This window comes from Lissotriton helveticus, chromosome 3_1 (genome assembly GCF_964261635.1).
Source record: "Lissotriton helveticus chromosome 3_1, aLisHel1.1, whole genome shotgun sequence".
Lineage (NCBI taxonomy): Eukaryota > Metazoa > Chordata > Amphibia > Caudata > Salamandridae > Lissotriton > Lissotriton helveticus.
The window spans coordinates 2111330955-2111343808 of NC_136061.1; the positions used below are offsets into that span (position 1 = coordinate 2111330955).

At 45.1% G+C, this 12854-nt stretch overlaps 1 protein-coding gene across 21 annotated transcripts in view; it reads left to right on the plus strand.

Moving 5' to 3' along the window:
* The window catches only part of PPIP5K1 (diphosphoinositol pentakisphosphate kinase 1), a 1366868-nt gene that overhangs the window by 1261949 nt on the left and 92065 nt on the right, over positions 1–12854 (plus strand). For all 21 annotated transcript variants that reach the window (XM_078683299.1, XM_078683308.1, XM_078683288.1 and 18 more), the window contains one exon: positions 3775–3912. In XM_078683299.1, coding sequence (XP_078539425.1) covers positions 3775–3912 — 138 coding nt within the window. The remainder of the gene's footprint in view (positions 1–3774; positions 3913–12854) is intronic.

Here is a 12854-nt window from a genome sequence, read left to right on the forward strand (position 1 = left end):
AGGATCGAGGAGGAATTAATTCTCCAACTTAGGCGTGTTTGTAGACATGTCCCCTCAGACCACGCCCTCTTCCTTCACCATTGTGCAAACGCGCCACGTGGCAAGGTGTAAGTTGGGGAATTAATTCTCTTTCAATACTGAGGGTCTCTAAGGGCCAGCTAGACCAACAGGTATGTCCAGTATGCTCCAGGGAGCTGCGTTGCAGACAGGTGTTCAGAGCCCACGCCCCTTTTTACACCTCTCTGCAACGCAGCTCTGTGGCATTTACTGGAGGTACCTAGTGGGCTAGTTTGACCTTAGGGACCCTTAGGATTCAAGGGGACCTAATCTCTCAACTTAGAACGGCCACAGGGCGCGTTTACACAGTGGTGAAGGGAGGGGACGGGGCCTGAGGTGACCTGTGCAAACACACCCTGTGGAGCGTTTTAAGTTGTGGAAATAATTCCCCTTCAATCCTGATGGACCCTGGGGGCCAACTACCCCGCTAGGTGCTTCCAGTTAGCGCCACTGCGCTGCGTTGCAGAGAGGTGGTGCAGGCCGTGCCCCTTTTTACACCTCTCTGCAATGGCGCTTACTGGAGGTACCTGGTGGGCTAAGTTGCCCCTAGAGACCCTCAGGATTCAAGGGGACTTAATCTCCCAACTTAAAACGGCCACAGGGCGTGGTTACACAGTGGGGAAGGGAGGGGACGGGGCCTGAGGTGACGTGTGCTCGTTTTAAGTTAGGAAAAAAATTCACCTTCAATCCTGAGGGCTCCAGGGGGCCAACTAGCCTACCAGGGGCTTCCAGTAAGCACCACTGCACTGCGTTGCAGAGAGGTGGTCTAGGCCATTCCCCTATTTACACCTCTCTGCAACGCAGCTATGTGGTGCTTTCTGGAGTTACCTAGTGGGTTAGTTGGACCCTAGGGACCCTCAGGATTCAAGGGGACTTAATCTCCCAAATTAAAACGCCCACAGGGCGTGTTTGCACACGTACCTCAGGCTCTCCCCTTCCCTTCACCAGTGTGCAAATGCACCCTGTGGTGCGTTTTAATAGGTAGTTTTAATCACCCTTCCCTATTATGTACTAGGGGCTTACAGAGGAGGTCATGCTAATCACAGGGGTACCCCAACGCATAGTGTTCCCTAGTGTATGTAGGTGTTTTGACTTTATTCTAAGTGTCTTTTAGCATACCACTGGCTCTAGGCCTGGTTAGTCAGAGTCAGTTCACACCAGTACCCATCTGAAAAAGTTGTGGGCACAGGATGATTTTGTAACAAGGCCTCTTTCTGCTCCTCTGTTGGTTCTTTGTGCACATGTCTTGATTCTTCCTGCACTTTTCTTCTTCTTTGAGGACTTCTGTTGCTTCTTTCTGCATTTCTTTTTTTTCCTTCTGTGCTTTTTTTTGTTCTTTCTTCACATGTCCTCCCTCTGTAGGCATAGTTAGAAACTAGCATTTAGAAAACCTTTGAAATTCACTGAAAAAACCATAGGTTTCAGGCACGTTATAGTTAGGAATTAGCATTTAAAAAGCCTTAGAAATTCACTGAAAAAAACATAGGTTTCAGGGGCGTTCTAGTTAGCTGGACATTTCACTCGTACAAAACCATTGAAATTCCCCCATTATAGTTAGTTCCGCTAACTATAACTCGCGCGCCTGCAATGCACTGCTGATGACGTCACATATTACAGCACTCATGACATGGTCAGTGACATCACTCATGACATCACAAGGGCATTCAAACAAACCTCCTAGGAACGGTGAAGATATCTCTCTCTGCATATCTTTCTGTACCCGACTTAGCATTTTCTGACTATTACTAAAAGGTTAAACCTCCTGATCTGGTTAGTGATGCAAAGTGCAAGAATTAGAATACATATTCTGTTGCACACTCACTAAAATATACATGTATGGTAATAAAATGTATTTTTTGAGCAGATGATTTCTCTAATAAAGTAACTGTTACGTGATACATTAATTGAATTATTACAAAATGAAGCATGTGTTTAAAACATGAAATTCAGTGGGGACATGTAAGGAGAAAACTCAAAGCGCACGTAACACATTTGGCTCCCTTCCTGGACTGACATACGCCTTCGCACCAGCAAAGAGGCTGGATGCTGTTTGGATTTATTCAAAAAATTCAAACAGTACCTGGCGTGAGGAGTCTGGTATCATTTGGATTTTTTCTAAGCCTCCTTGTCCGGGGTGCAGATATACACATGTTTGTGCCCCTGCAGGAACATGGATGCCGTTTTGATCACGGAAAATGCCAACTCTGATACTAGGGAAAGAGGGTGCCAAGCGCCCCAGATGTAATGCTGTGTCACCACCTTGACCTCAAATCGGCATTATTATCTAGGCAGATGGATTAAACCTGAAAGTCTCGCAGTTCACGTGGAGGAGAGATGCCATAGAAGGTCTCATGTCCATCTTTGGGAATCAATCCTTTTGAACTTTGAAAATCCTAGTGCAGAGGAATGAAGTAGACCCTGAGTGTCTGCAGGTGACTGATACCATCGTTAACCCTTCTTGTACCAGGTAGGTATATGAGCCTTAGGAACCCTTAGAACTTTTATACGATAAAGGAATCAAAATAAGTTGTTCTTAGCTGTAGGGGGGTTCTTACTTTAAAATAGAAAATCACTAAACAATTTAAGAGAGAGAGAAAGAAACAGAGGGAGATACACACATGGCACTGCTGAGCTCGAAAGCTAATTTGATTTTTTTAAATAACTTTTTTTAATTAAATGTTGATTCACAGAGGTAGAACAGCATACATTGCAGTAGATGACAATCAATAAACAGAATTATTCTACATAACAGGCTACAGTTAATAGGCTAGTGAAGTCCATAGAGTCTCTGAGCATTCGATGTATGGAGTGGAGAATCATTCCAGGCGCTTTCGGTTCAGAGTGTCTATAGCACCTAACCTGTGGGCTCGAGATTCGTGAGTATTTTTTGCTGTAACCCTGTGACTTCTACACTACTCTTTCAGCTGTCACGTACTGATCCATGCCCTTAAGATATTTGCCAGTTGTCGATGGATCTCAACCCCATAAATGACTAACTGTGACTGAAGATTATTATAAGTTATATGTGGACTCACATTGCTTTCCAGATTTAAATATGATATGGACAGCGATGATAGTGTTCTCAATACTGAGTAATGTGGTCAACTTGATTTTGTCAAATGTGTCTACTAAAAAATATATATAGGATTTGAAACCTCCAAGCAATTTCCACAATCAGGTCTCAGGATCACAAAATGTTAAGAATAAATGGAACTTCCACTATTGGAATGGAGCATTTTTATATTTCTATATAGCTTCAGCTGATTCTAGGCCGATTTAGAAGGGGTTTTGATAGATGTGTTAAAGGAGTAATTTAGGTTAAGATTGATATAGCAGTTCTGCATGAGCTGCTGGGATAGAGTGGACTCACTTTTTCCTCAGGTAAGACATTTCTCCATATTTGTACTAAGTTAATAAATTGCAATTTTAATGACAGACCAGAAGTAGTTGAGTGTTCTTTACATCTACAACAGTTGTTGGAAAAATTAAGTAGTTGAAATATACCAAATTGACATTTGCATCATGTCAGTTGCAAAGCTATTTTAGTACTAAAGCTGTTTCAAACAAATCTCTTCTAACATCATTAACATGTCGCAAATATGATTTTTTAATGTGAGTGCTTATTTGTTGGTAGCCCAGGAGAAGTAACTTCCCTTTTGACTACATTCTTTGTGCAGTTTCTGAGAGCTTTCTAAGTTTTGTGTTTTGTTGTTATAGGATTTGAAGGCTGTTCCATGGTACCGACAATCTACCCACTGGAGACACTTCATAACTCGCTTTCCCTTCGGCAGGTGAATGAGTTCCTGACCGCTGTGTGCAAAAGCTGTACTGGCTCTCATTCAAGAGGCTCCATGGGTAACAAATTGTTTTCACTGATTTAAATATATACAGTGGTTGTGTGTTTTCTGGTTGAGGGACCTCGTATTCCTTTTCATTACTGTAACCTAGGTATGACAGAAAAGGCAAGGTAAATTACTCTTTTTTAAACTGTAGTCTGTTTTTATCCTAGAGCGGCTTACCAAAAGCCTACTTAACAAACTAATCCCTTGCTTTGTGCTAGTTCGAGTCCTTATTTCCAATTGTTCATGTTAGTCCATAGAGAAATTGGATGATTGCGTTCATTTGTGCAGTACTACAAATTAAATTGTATCAATACGATTCTGAGTGTGTCCTTTAAAAAACAAGCTTCTAAACCTTAGGATGATTTCGCATATGCAACTTGTACATGCTCTACATGAACGTTCGATACTGAATGCACATTGTTGCCACGTCTAAAGAGCTGCAACACTTCCTTCAGGAAAAAGGAGCCATGATCAGCTCATCTAAGACAGTACAAAAAGAATCATTAGCAAAGCCACTAAGTCTGGCTTTGATTTGCTAACAAATGCAAACAGTGTTTGTGTGCCGTTTTCTGCATGTGTTAATACATTAAATTACGCTTATTAGCTTTTCCTAAGACTGGTTTAAATCCTCACTCAGACATTTAGACCTAACAGACTACATTGAGGTTTTGTGTCAATGTCCGCTCCCTGTGATCTGACGGAGCTAGCTTTCTCCCTTTAGAGTTCTGCATTGGTCAGGTTTTGCCAGTTCTTTCGACATACGGCAGAATGTTTTGTAAATATTTCTGATAACTAGAACTATTTATCTGAACTAACCCAATATAACAACACAGAACATGGATATTCAAATATATACACAACAGTTGTTGCCTACAAGTGTACTAAAACAAATGTTCTGGCTCATAGGATTCTCTGTGATATTCATAAAAGTATCTCCCTATGTGGCATTATCCTGGAACACATTTCAACTGACCTGTTTTCCTTTATCATATCTCCACATTGTTAGGGCTCCCTATCAAGGAACTGGCCTGGCTATTCTAATTTCATTTATTTGATTTCTACACTACTCCCTTTATCTGTTGATTTTGTCTATTGATGTTCTTACTTTTCATTATCTATATATTCACTTAGGTTTTTGCAATTGCAAACCGTACGATTCGCAAAAATCGTCTGTTTGCGATCGCAAATTGGCCTTTGGAGATGCATGAAAGTGTTTCCTATGCACAATTTAGGAATTTGCAGTTATTGCGATAGCATTTAAGGAATCGCAATTTGCGATTCCTTAAATGCAATACTAGAAGCACTTTCAAAAAATGATTTGGGACCGCAAATTACAGACAAATCAAACTTGTCTGTAATTTGCAAAAACTTTGAAAAATGCACTAAAATGCATTTTTTAAAGTTTCAGGTTACACACACACATGCCCTTGGGGCATGTGTGCGCGCAACATGGGTGCACATCACAATTTCAGGGGTGCAACAGGGTGTCATTTTGACACCCTTGCACCCTTGAAATTGCATGAGGAATTTGCGCAAATTGCGCATGCAGTCTCCCATTCATGCTCAGTTAGGCAACATTTACTGTTTTTTAAACATGTTGCAGCAGTAAAGTAAATAGTATGTTTTGCTATTATGCTACTAATGCAATGTACTCAAATGGAAAAAATGAAAAGCAGGAAAGGTTCCCTTATACAAACCAGTTCAGAGCATTGATAGCATATCCACTTTAAGGCTCCAGAAGATAGCTCTATCCCATCATGCCCTGCAGTGAGACGTGCATTTTGTTTTTTTGGAGCACAGAGGAGAGGCTACCAGTATCTTCAGCATATTGCAGAGACAGTGCCCCTGGGTTACACTCTCTCTGGCCAGAACTGCATTGGTAAACAATTTGATAGTCTTGCCATTGTTACCAGTTCACCTTTTAGCTCCTAATCCTTCCCGATGTCCTTGTGAGACACTGGTATTCTAATAGAGACTACTAACTGTCTCACAATGTGAATTTCACCAAGCACCGAACTAGATCCAGAAACTTTAAAACACTTCCCTCACTCTGCTTCGGATACATCTGCTCCAGTATAGTGTCGGAGCCCCTATATACCACCTCAGCGAGCTGATGTCTGTTTCTTTCTACGCCCTCGAATGCAGATCCGAAGCGAGCAGTGCTGTCTCTTGACAGACTTGCCCTCGTTTTTTCATTAGGTCTCGCCTGGAATTAGCATCCGAAGGATGGGTCCAGGCTGGAGACTTATAGTTGCCTGTCTCGGGGGAAGGAAGGACAAGAGGGTGTTACGAGCTTGAAAGCCGGATTTGTGTGCGCGAACGCGCACGTTCTGTCCCGCGCCGCGCCATGCACTTCCCTCCCATACTCCCAGCAAGTCAGCCTAACGCGCATGCATGCACACAGACACACACACACGCGCGCACATGCACTTACACTTACTTACACACACACACACACACACAAAGACACACACGCAGGCACCCAGACAGGCAACCCCCTCTCCCCTCTTACCTAACCGGGCTTCGGGCTTCTCGGGAACCTCGCAGAGCACTCGAGCTGCTCTGCCATGCCTGCAAGATTCGGGGCTCTCCCTTTAGGCTTGGGGGTCCCGCAGTCTCCCCGCTGGTCTTCACCCGGGCCCCCTCCTGGGTCCCGGGACTTCAGGTACGGCACTTCGCTGTCGCTCCGGGGCCGGGCTCGCGCTCCGAACTGAAAACGAAACTTTGAAATGTTGCGCATGCGCAGGCAGCCCCCGCCCTCCCACTCCTCCCAGCCCAGATACTGAGCTTGTTTGGGTGAGCACTTCTTCTGTGTGTTCCACGCTCGAGAGAAGCAAATCACCAAACAAATTAAGGGTTGTAATCTACAACAGTGGCAAGCTCCCTCGTTTCTTTTTCAAGCTGTGCTGTGATGTTTCGTGCTGTTCTTGCCCTACAAAAGCAGCCATTTAGATCATCATCCACAGAAGGCTAGCTTTTCAGTGTAATGTTACAGTGCCTTCTGCCCTCCAGGTTCCCCCTACTTTGTCTGTCTACCCATCTATTAACTATGAAGCCACCTGTGCTGGCAGCTTGACTGCCCTTCCCGTGGAGCGCTTGTCTGGGAAGTGATGCGATGATAAATGCGTAAGAGCTGATCTTTTTACAATGATGCTCTAGAAGACAACAATGCTGTTCGAGCTCCTACAGGTGACTGGCTGAGATTCGTGCACTTTCATGTATCCGCAGCTGATAGGATCACTGCAGGCTTCAGTCCTCCCACCGTGAACCTGTCGTACAATGTCACCGTCAGAATCTGATGCACACCAGGCAGTGAAGCGCTCCCGGGTCCTAAACGCATCAACACTGCTCGACTGCGGAAAAGTTACTGATTATCCAACTAATGCTTAACTTTCTGGATGTATAGTATTGCAGCGTGCGATAGAGAAACATGTCGGGGTGGGGAAGGTCATCTTTATTACCAATTTACTTCATAATGGAATAAGATAATCATGATGCAATGTGTAATGTACCCCCCCCCCAAACATATATGTGTACATGTTCAAGTGCACAGTAGAATTGTATGATCTCATAACCTATGTGAACAAAAGGGTCAGTTTTCCAAAGCGGACACATTTTGTGCGATGTGTTAAGTAGCACTCCCAGCAAGTCAGCCTAACGCGCATGCATGCACACAGACACACACACGCGCGCACACGCACTTACACTTACTTACACACACACACACACACACACACACACACACACAGACACACACACGCAGGCACCCAGACAGGCAACCCCCTCTCCCCTCCTTTCTCTTACCTAACCGGGCTTCGGGCTTCTCGGGAGCCTCGCAGAGCACTCGAGCTGCTCTGCCATGCCTGCAAGATGCGGGGCTCTCCCCTTAGGCATGGGCCATGGAACGCTCAGGTGCGGGGAGAATTCCCCTGCTGTGCTGAGCATTCCACAGGAACCAATGCACCTGTGACGAGCTAAACTCGTCATGAGCACAGGAGCACTGTAGCTCATGACAAGCTCAGCTCGTCATGAGCATGGGAGCGCTGTGCCTCTCCCCCAGCACAGCGGGGGAATTACCCCCGCAGCGAAGGGGCTAAGCTATTAGCATTGTAAATGTTTAAAAACAAAAACATAAATAAAAGGCATTGCCATTTACAATGCCAATAGCTCTAACTTTAATAATGCGAGACCTATTGCATTGCAAATGCTTGTTTACAATTGCAGTGTGCATATAAAAGCGCCAAAACGGCAGGGTTGAAACCTTGTAGTGAATGTCAACGACACAGGTCTTTCAAAGACACTTGTGAAGTCTTCCTGTGGTGCCTCGGCACCACATACGACACAAAGTCCAGCTCAAGTTTTGCCAAACTGAACCATAAGGCCATTTGAGACCACACCACTAAGCTTGCCATCGTCGAACTCCAGAAGAAGTTGCAAACGTGGTCCTGGACCCAGTTGAGGCCATGGTCATGCTCATACCCCCAGGAACCTTCCCAAGAGTTCTCCACATAGAGATCCTGGTGTTAAAGTAGATAAAAGAAACATAACAAACACAAGAAATCAAAGTACGGTTCACTGTCATACCACCACTCATGTCGCTTGGACTCATGTGACTCACCGGGTACCTCTAGGCCTCGGGCTGCTCTACAGCACGGACTCCACAAGTCCCTCCGATCAATCTTGATGTCCCTCAGTGGACATTTATCTGAAGGAGGCAGCAGCTTTCATCTTTGGTACCTCACTGGACCCTTTTGGGAATTCACATGCCGACCATGCCACTCAACCCCCACGCAAGGTCTAACCCATCCTCGATCATGGCCCCACCGGCTCCAGCCTTGCGCAACGTCCGATGTCATCTGTGGCACAGAGACCAATACCACTCTGGCGTGGACACCAATGACACAGCTAGAGCCTCTACGCCAGACCCAGATCCAATAGTCTTACCAGATTCGGAAGCTCGACCCTCTCGATCTTTACTGTGTTATTTTACATTTTCTGATGCGGGTATACAGTTTTATGATCAGGATTTTGAAGGGGATACTTTGTATGATGAGAGAGAACCTGCAAAATGCCAGTGGGTTGGATATGTCCCCTGAAATGTACTTAAACTTGCCTTTTCCTATGCCTGCTTCCTTTGCAACAGTCATCAGGAGGGCAGCCAAATTTCATAAACTCAACTTACTGATGCAAGAGTCAAGGACCAACATGTTGACTGAGGTTCTTAACCCGGCAGCTACCACTCACCACCTCTGCTTCCTTTCAATGAGGCCCAGGTAATTGTACTTGTTGGCACCTGAGTGAAAGCAGGATCTTACCCACAGGTCTACAGACAGGTAGCAAGATGGCATAGGCCTTCCCCCGGGGACCTAGACTTCCTAATACATCATCCCACCCTTGAGAGCTTGGTGCTACAGGTATCACCTAGCCACCAGGACCCCAACTCTTTCCCATTATTCCACCTGCCGGTAATCCAAATTATTTTTTATGTTTTATCCCATGACAGTCTTCCCTGCGATCAGTTAATACTTCATGCCTCCTGGGAAAACATTCACACACCTTGTGGGACAATGCAATATATGTATTGCCAACTGTCCCTCAGGAAGTCAGACAATACCCTACAAGGTTGGATCCTCGACGATCAAGATACTACGAAATGTATGTTCTGGCCTGAACACAACTGACTGGGTAGGACATTTTGCACCAGCATCGTGCTTCGATCCACACCTGGATCTGCTCCACAGGCTTGTTGGATGTTCGGCTGCCCCTAATGGACAGTTAAATGGCTCAAAAGGGTTTGGTCCTTAATACATTTTAGGAGAGCAAAGTCAACACCTGTTCTTCGGGCCTATCTCAGCCAGCTCAGTAGTTCCCACAGTAACAGCTCCCCTTTCGAGCCTTCTGTAGAGGTATCCCGTGAGGCAGCATCAATATAGGCCTCAAAAGCTAAAGGCCTCCCTGCCCTTTTGGTGGGTGAGGCTCATGAGGGCAATGTTGTACCGAGATCACAAAGCCTCCTCCCACATCCCCCGCTGCAAAAATGTTTTAATTTGTCCTTTGTGGCACACAATCATTTGTTGGGTCAGCTTTCACCTCCCTCCGCTGGCGGAGCATCATGTCAGAGCAATGTGTGCTCCAGATCATAGAGCATGAATACTCCCTACCTTATTTGTCCTATCCCATAGACATACCACCCACACCGCAACATCTACCGAAGGACCATTTGTTCATACTCCATGAAGAATTCAGGCTCTCTTGGCCGAGGGAGCATCATAGATCGGAACTGTCTGTTGTTCCTGTAATTTCCCCCCATCCTGGATCTCTGCCCTCTGAACTTTTTCCACAGGATGGACACAATTTTAGGTGCTCACCCATATCAAATGCTGTCTACCCTGGATCCAGAACACTTTTTTTAGCTGCTCCTCTGCCTCGCTGAGTCCAGGACATTGGAGCTATGATACCAATGTTTCAACCCTTGCACCGTGTCTCAAAAGTGGCTCTGAGACCTTTGGTCCTCTTGCATCCTGCTAGTACACCATGCCGGGTGGCACATGTGGGCTATGCAGTGCGATCTGAAGGCTCAGGAGGCTCAGCAACCTGTCAAATTACATCCAAGTGTCGAAGAAGACGGCAAAGGATCTGCAGTAGTGGCTGCTCGACATCAATTGGACCAGCAGCAGACCCCTATGCTTACCCAATCTAAATCGAACAGTCTTGATAAATGCATCATTGGTGGTTTTGGGAAAGGTGGAGATCAGAGGACTCTGGTCTCAACTTGCTGTAGCTGCAAGCAATTCACTTGGCACTGAAAGTGTAGGTAGATTCTCACAGACAACACGACCGCTATGTGATACTGCAGTAAACAGGACGGGATGAGATTGTAGGTTGTAGGTCCTGTGCCAGGAGACCTTGCACCTCTGGATGTGACTGAACTCTGACGGCATCTCCTTGGTAGCCCATCACCTCGGAGTACCTTTAAACACCAGGGCAAACTCAACCGATGTGGCCAATTGGATGACAAATGGTGATCACGCTCAGATCAACAGAGACCAGGCCCAAGTCATCCAAGTGGCGTTGGACTAGTCGAGGAGACTGTGCTACCCAAAACTTCTGGCCATGAGTAAATCCGGCATCCCCTTGGGAGGACCTCTTGTCTCAGCAGCATGACCAAGTGTTGCATCCAAAGCTGTACAATCTACACCTTTATGCATGGAGATTGAGTACTGACAGTTGATGACTTTTGATCTCGCCTTCCTCTTTCCCTGCCCAGAAGTGGTTGGTTTCATCTAGCAGCCTGGCATCCATCAACCATATCTGTTTACGCAGAATGCTGTTATAAGTTTGTTGTCTCTTATTCTTCCTGAAACATTCGATGCTTGAATGCACAGTCGTCAGATGTTCTCCTGTTTTGTTTGTTTCTAGCCCAGCAAGACCTTGCTGTGGTAACATTTAAAAGTCATCTCTCAGCACCTTTCGGCTTTCTTACGTTTACATGACCAGCCAACACTCTTCATTTCACTGGCTGAAATGTTTGAATATTTCCACCAACTCCGCTTGTGATGCCATTGTTGGACCTTAATTTGGTCCCCACCTACCTGTGTATGTTCACCTTTTGATTGTATTCACAGTTGTCCTCTTCGCTACCTTATTATCGTGAATGCATTCCTTCTCACCATAACTTCAGCCAGGCGAGTGAGCAAACTACAGCAATTGTCTCTGATAGCAACATATTCATCATTCTTCCCAGACAAGCTGGTTCTCTGGACCTCAGCAGCATTTCTGTCTAAGGTAGTCACGCCTTCCCACGTAAGGAAATCCATCACCATGCTGGCCTTCCACACACCCAAAGGGGAAGTGTTGCTGCATCACCTTGATCCAAAAAACGCACCCTCAGCTTCTATGTTCATCGGACCAGAGATTACTGCAGGATGACCAACATTTCATCAGTTTCTCTGGTGTTAAGAAGGGCAAAGCAGTGCAAAAGTGGACCATCTCCAGATGAATTACTTTATGAATTAACTTATGCTATGGGCTAGGAAAAAAACAGTTCCCAGTAGGCTTGTGTGCTCATTCGACTAGAGCAAAGCCTGCTACCACTGTGTTGGTGGAAGATGTGCCAGTCATGGACATTTGCCAGGCTGCTATGTGGGCATCCCTCAACATGTTCACCAGGCATTGCTGCCGAAATTGCCAGGTCCGGCGGGACAGGCACTTTGCCTAGTCTGTCCTGCGGGATTGCCTGGCTAGAAAACTTCCACAGACCCACCACCGGGGGAGGTATACTGCTTTGATATCTATTCACAAGGTGAGAAATCTTCAATTAGAAGTTTCTATGAGAATTTGCTCACCTTTGGTAATGCATTTTCTGGTAGGAAGATGTTACGGAATATTCACTTTAACAGTGAAGTTGATGCTACAGATATCCCATTTTCTCTAACCACCCTTCCATTATTGCCCAGTCACCCATTTAAGATGGCCAGATCATTTAGCCGTTTCTTTTTTCTTAACCATTTTCCTTGCTCAGAAATCCACCTTTGCAATACAATTCATCACATGGTGTAGGACATTGGTTCAAGATTAAGTTCACTAACCTGATCTTGGTGCATCATTCTGTTCCCTTAACTTACCAAACTAACGTATCTGTAGCTGCCATCTCTTTTAACACATGGCTATCAAAGTTCCTTAATACTATTACACCCTGTAAATTGCAGATAAATTATCGTAGTCACCCTTCTGTCCCTCGGTATTCTAATGATCTTAAACTGGCTAGGTGTGATTGTAATAATTTGGAGCACCAGTGGCACAAAGTACCTACGATCTTGCAGTTCATGCAGCCTATAGAGATTCCATAATAAAACTTTGATCATCTTATTCATCAAACCAGAGATAGTTTGTATAATAACCAAATCAAATCTTCTGCTAGTCATGCAAAATCATCTTCAAAAACGTCCTATATCT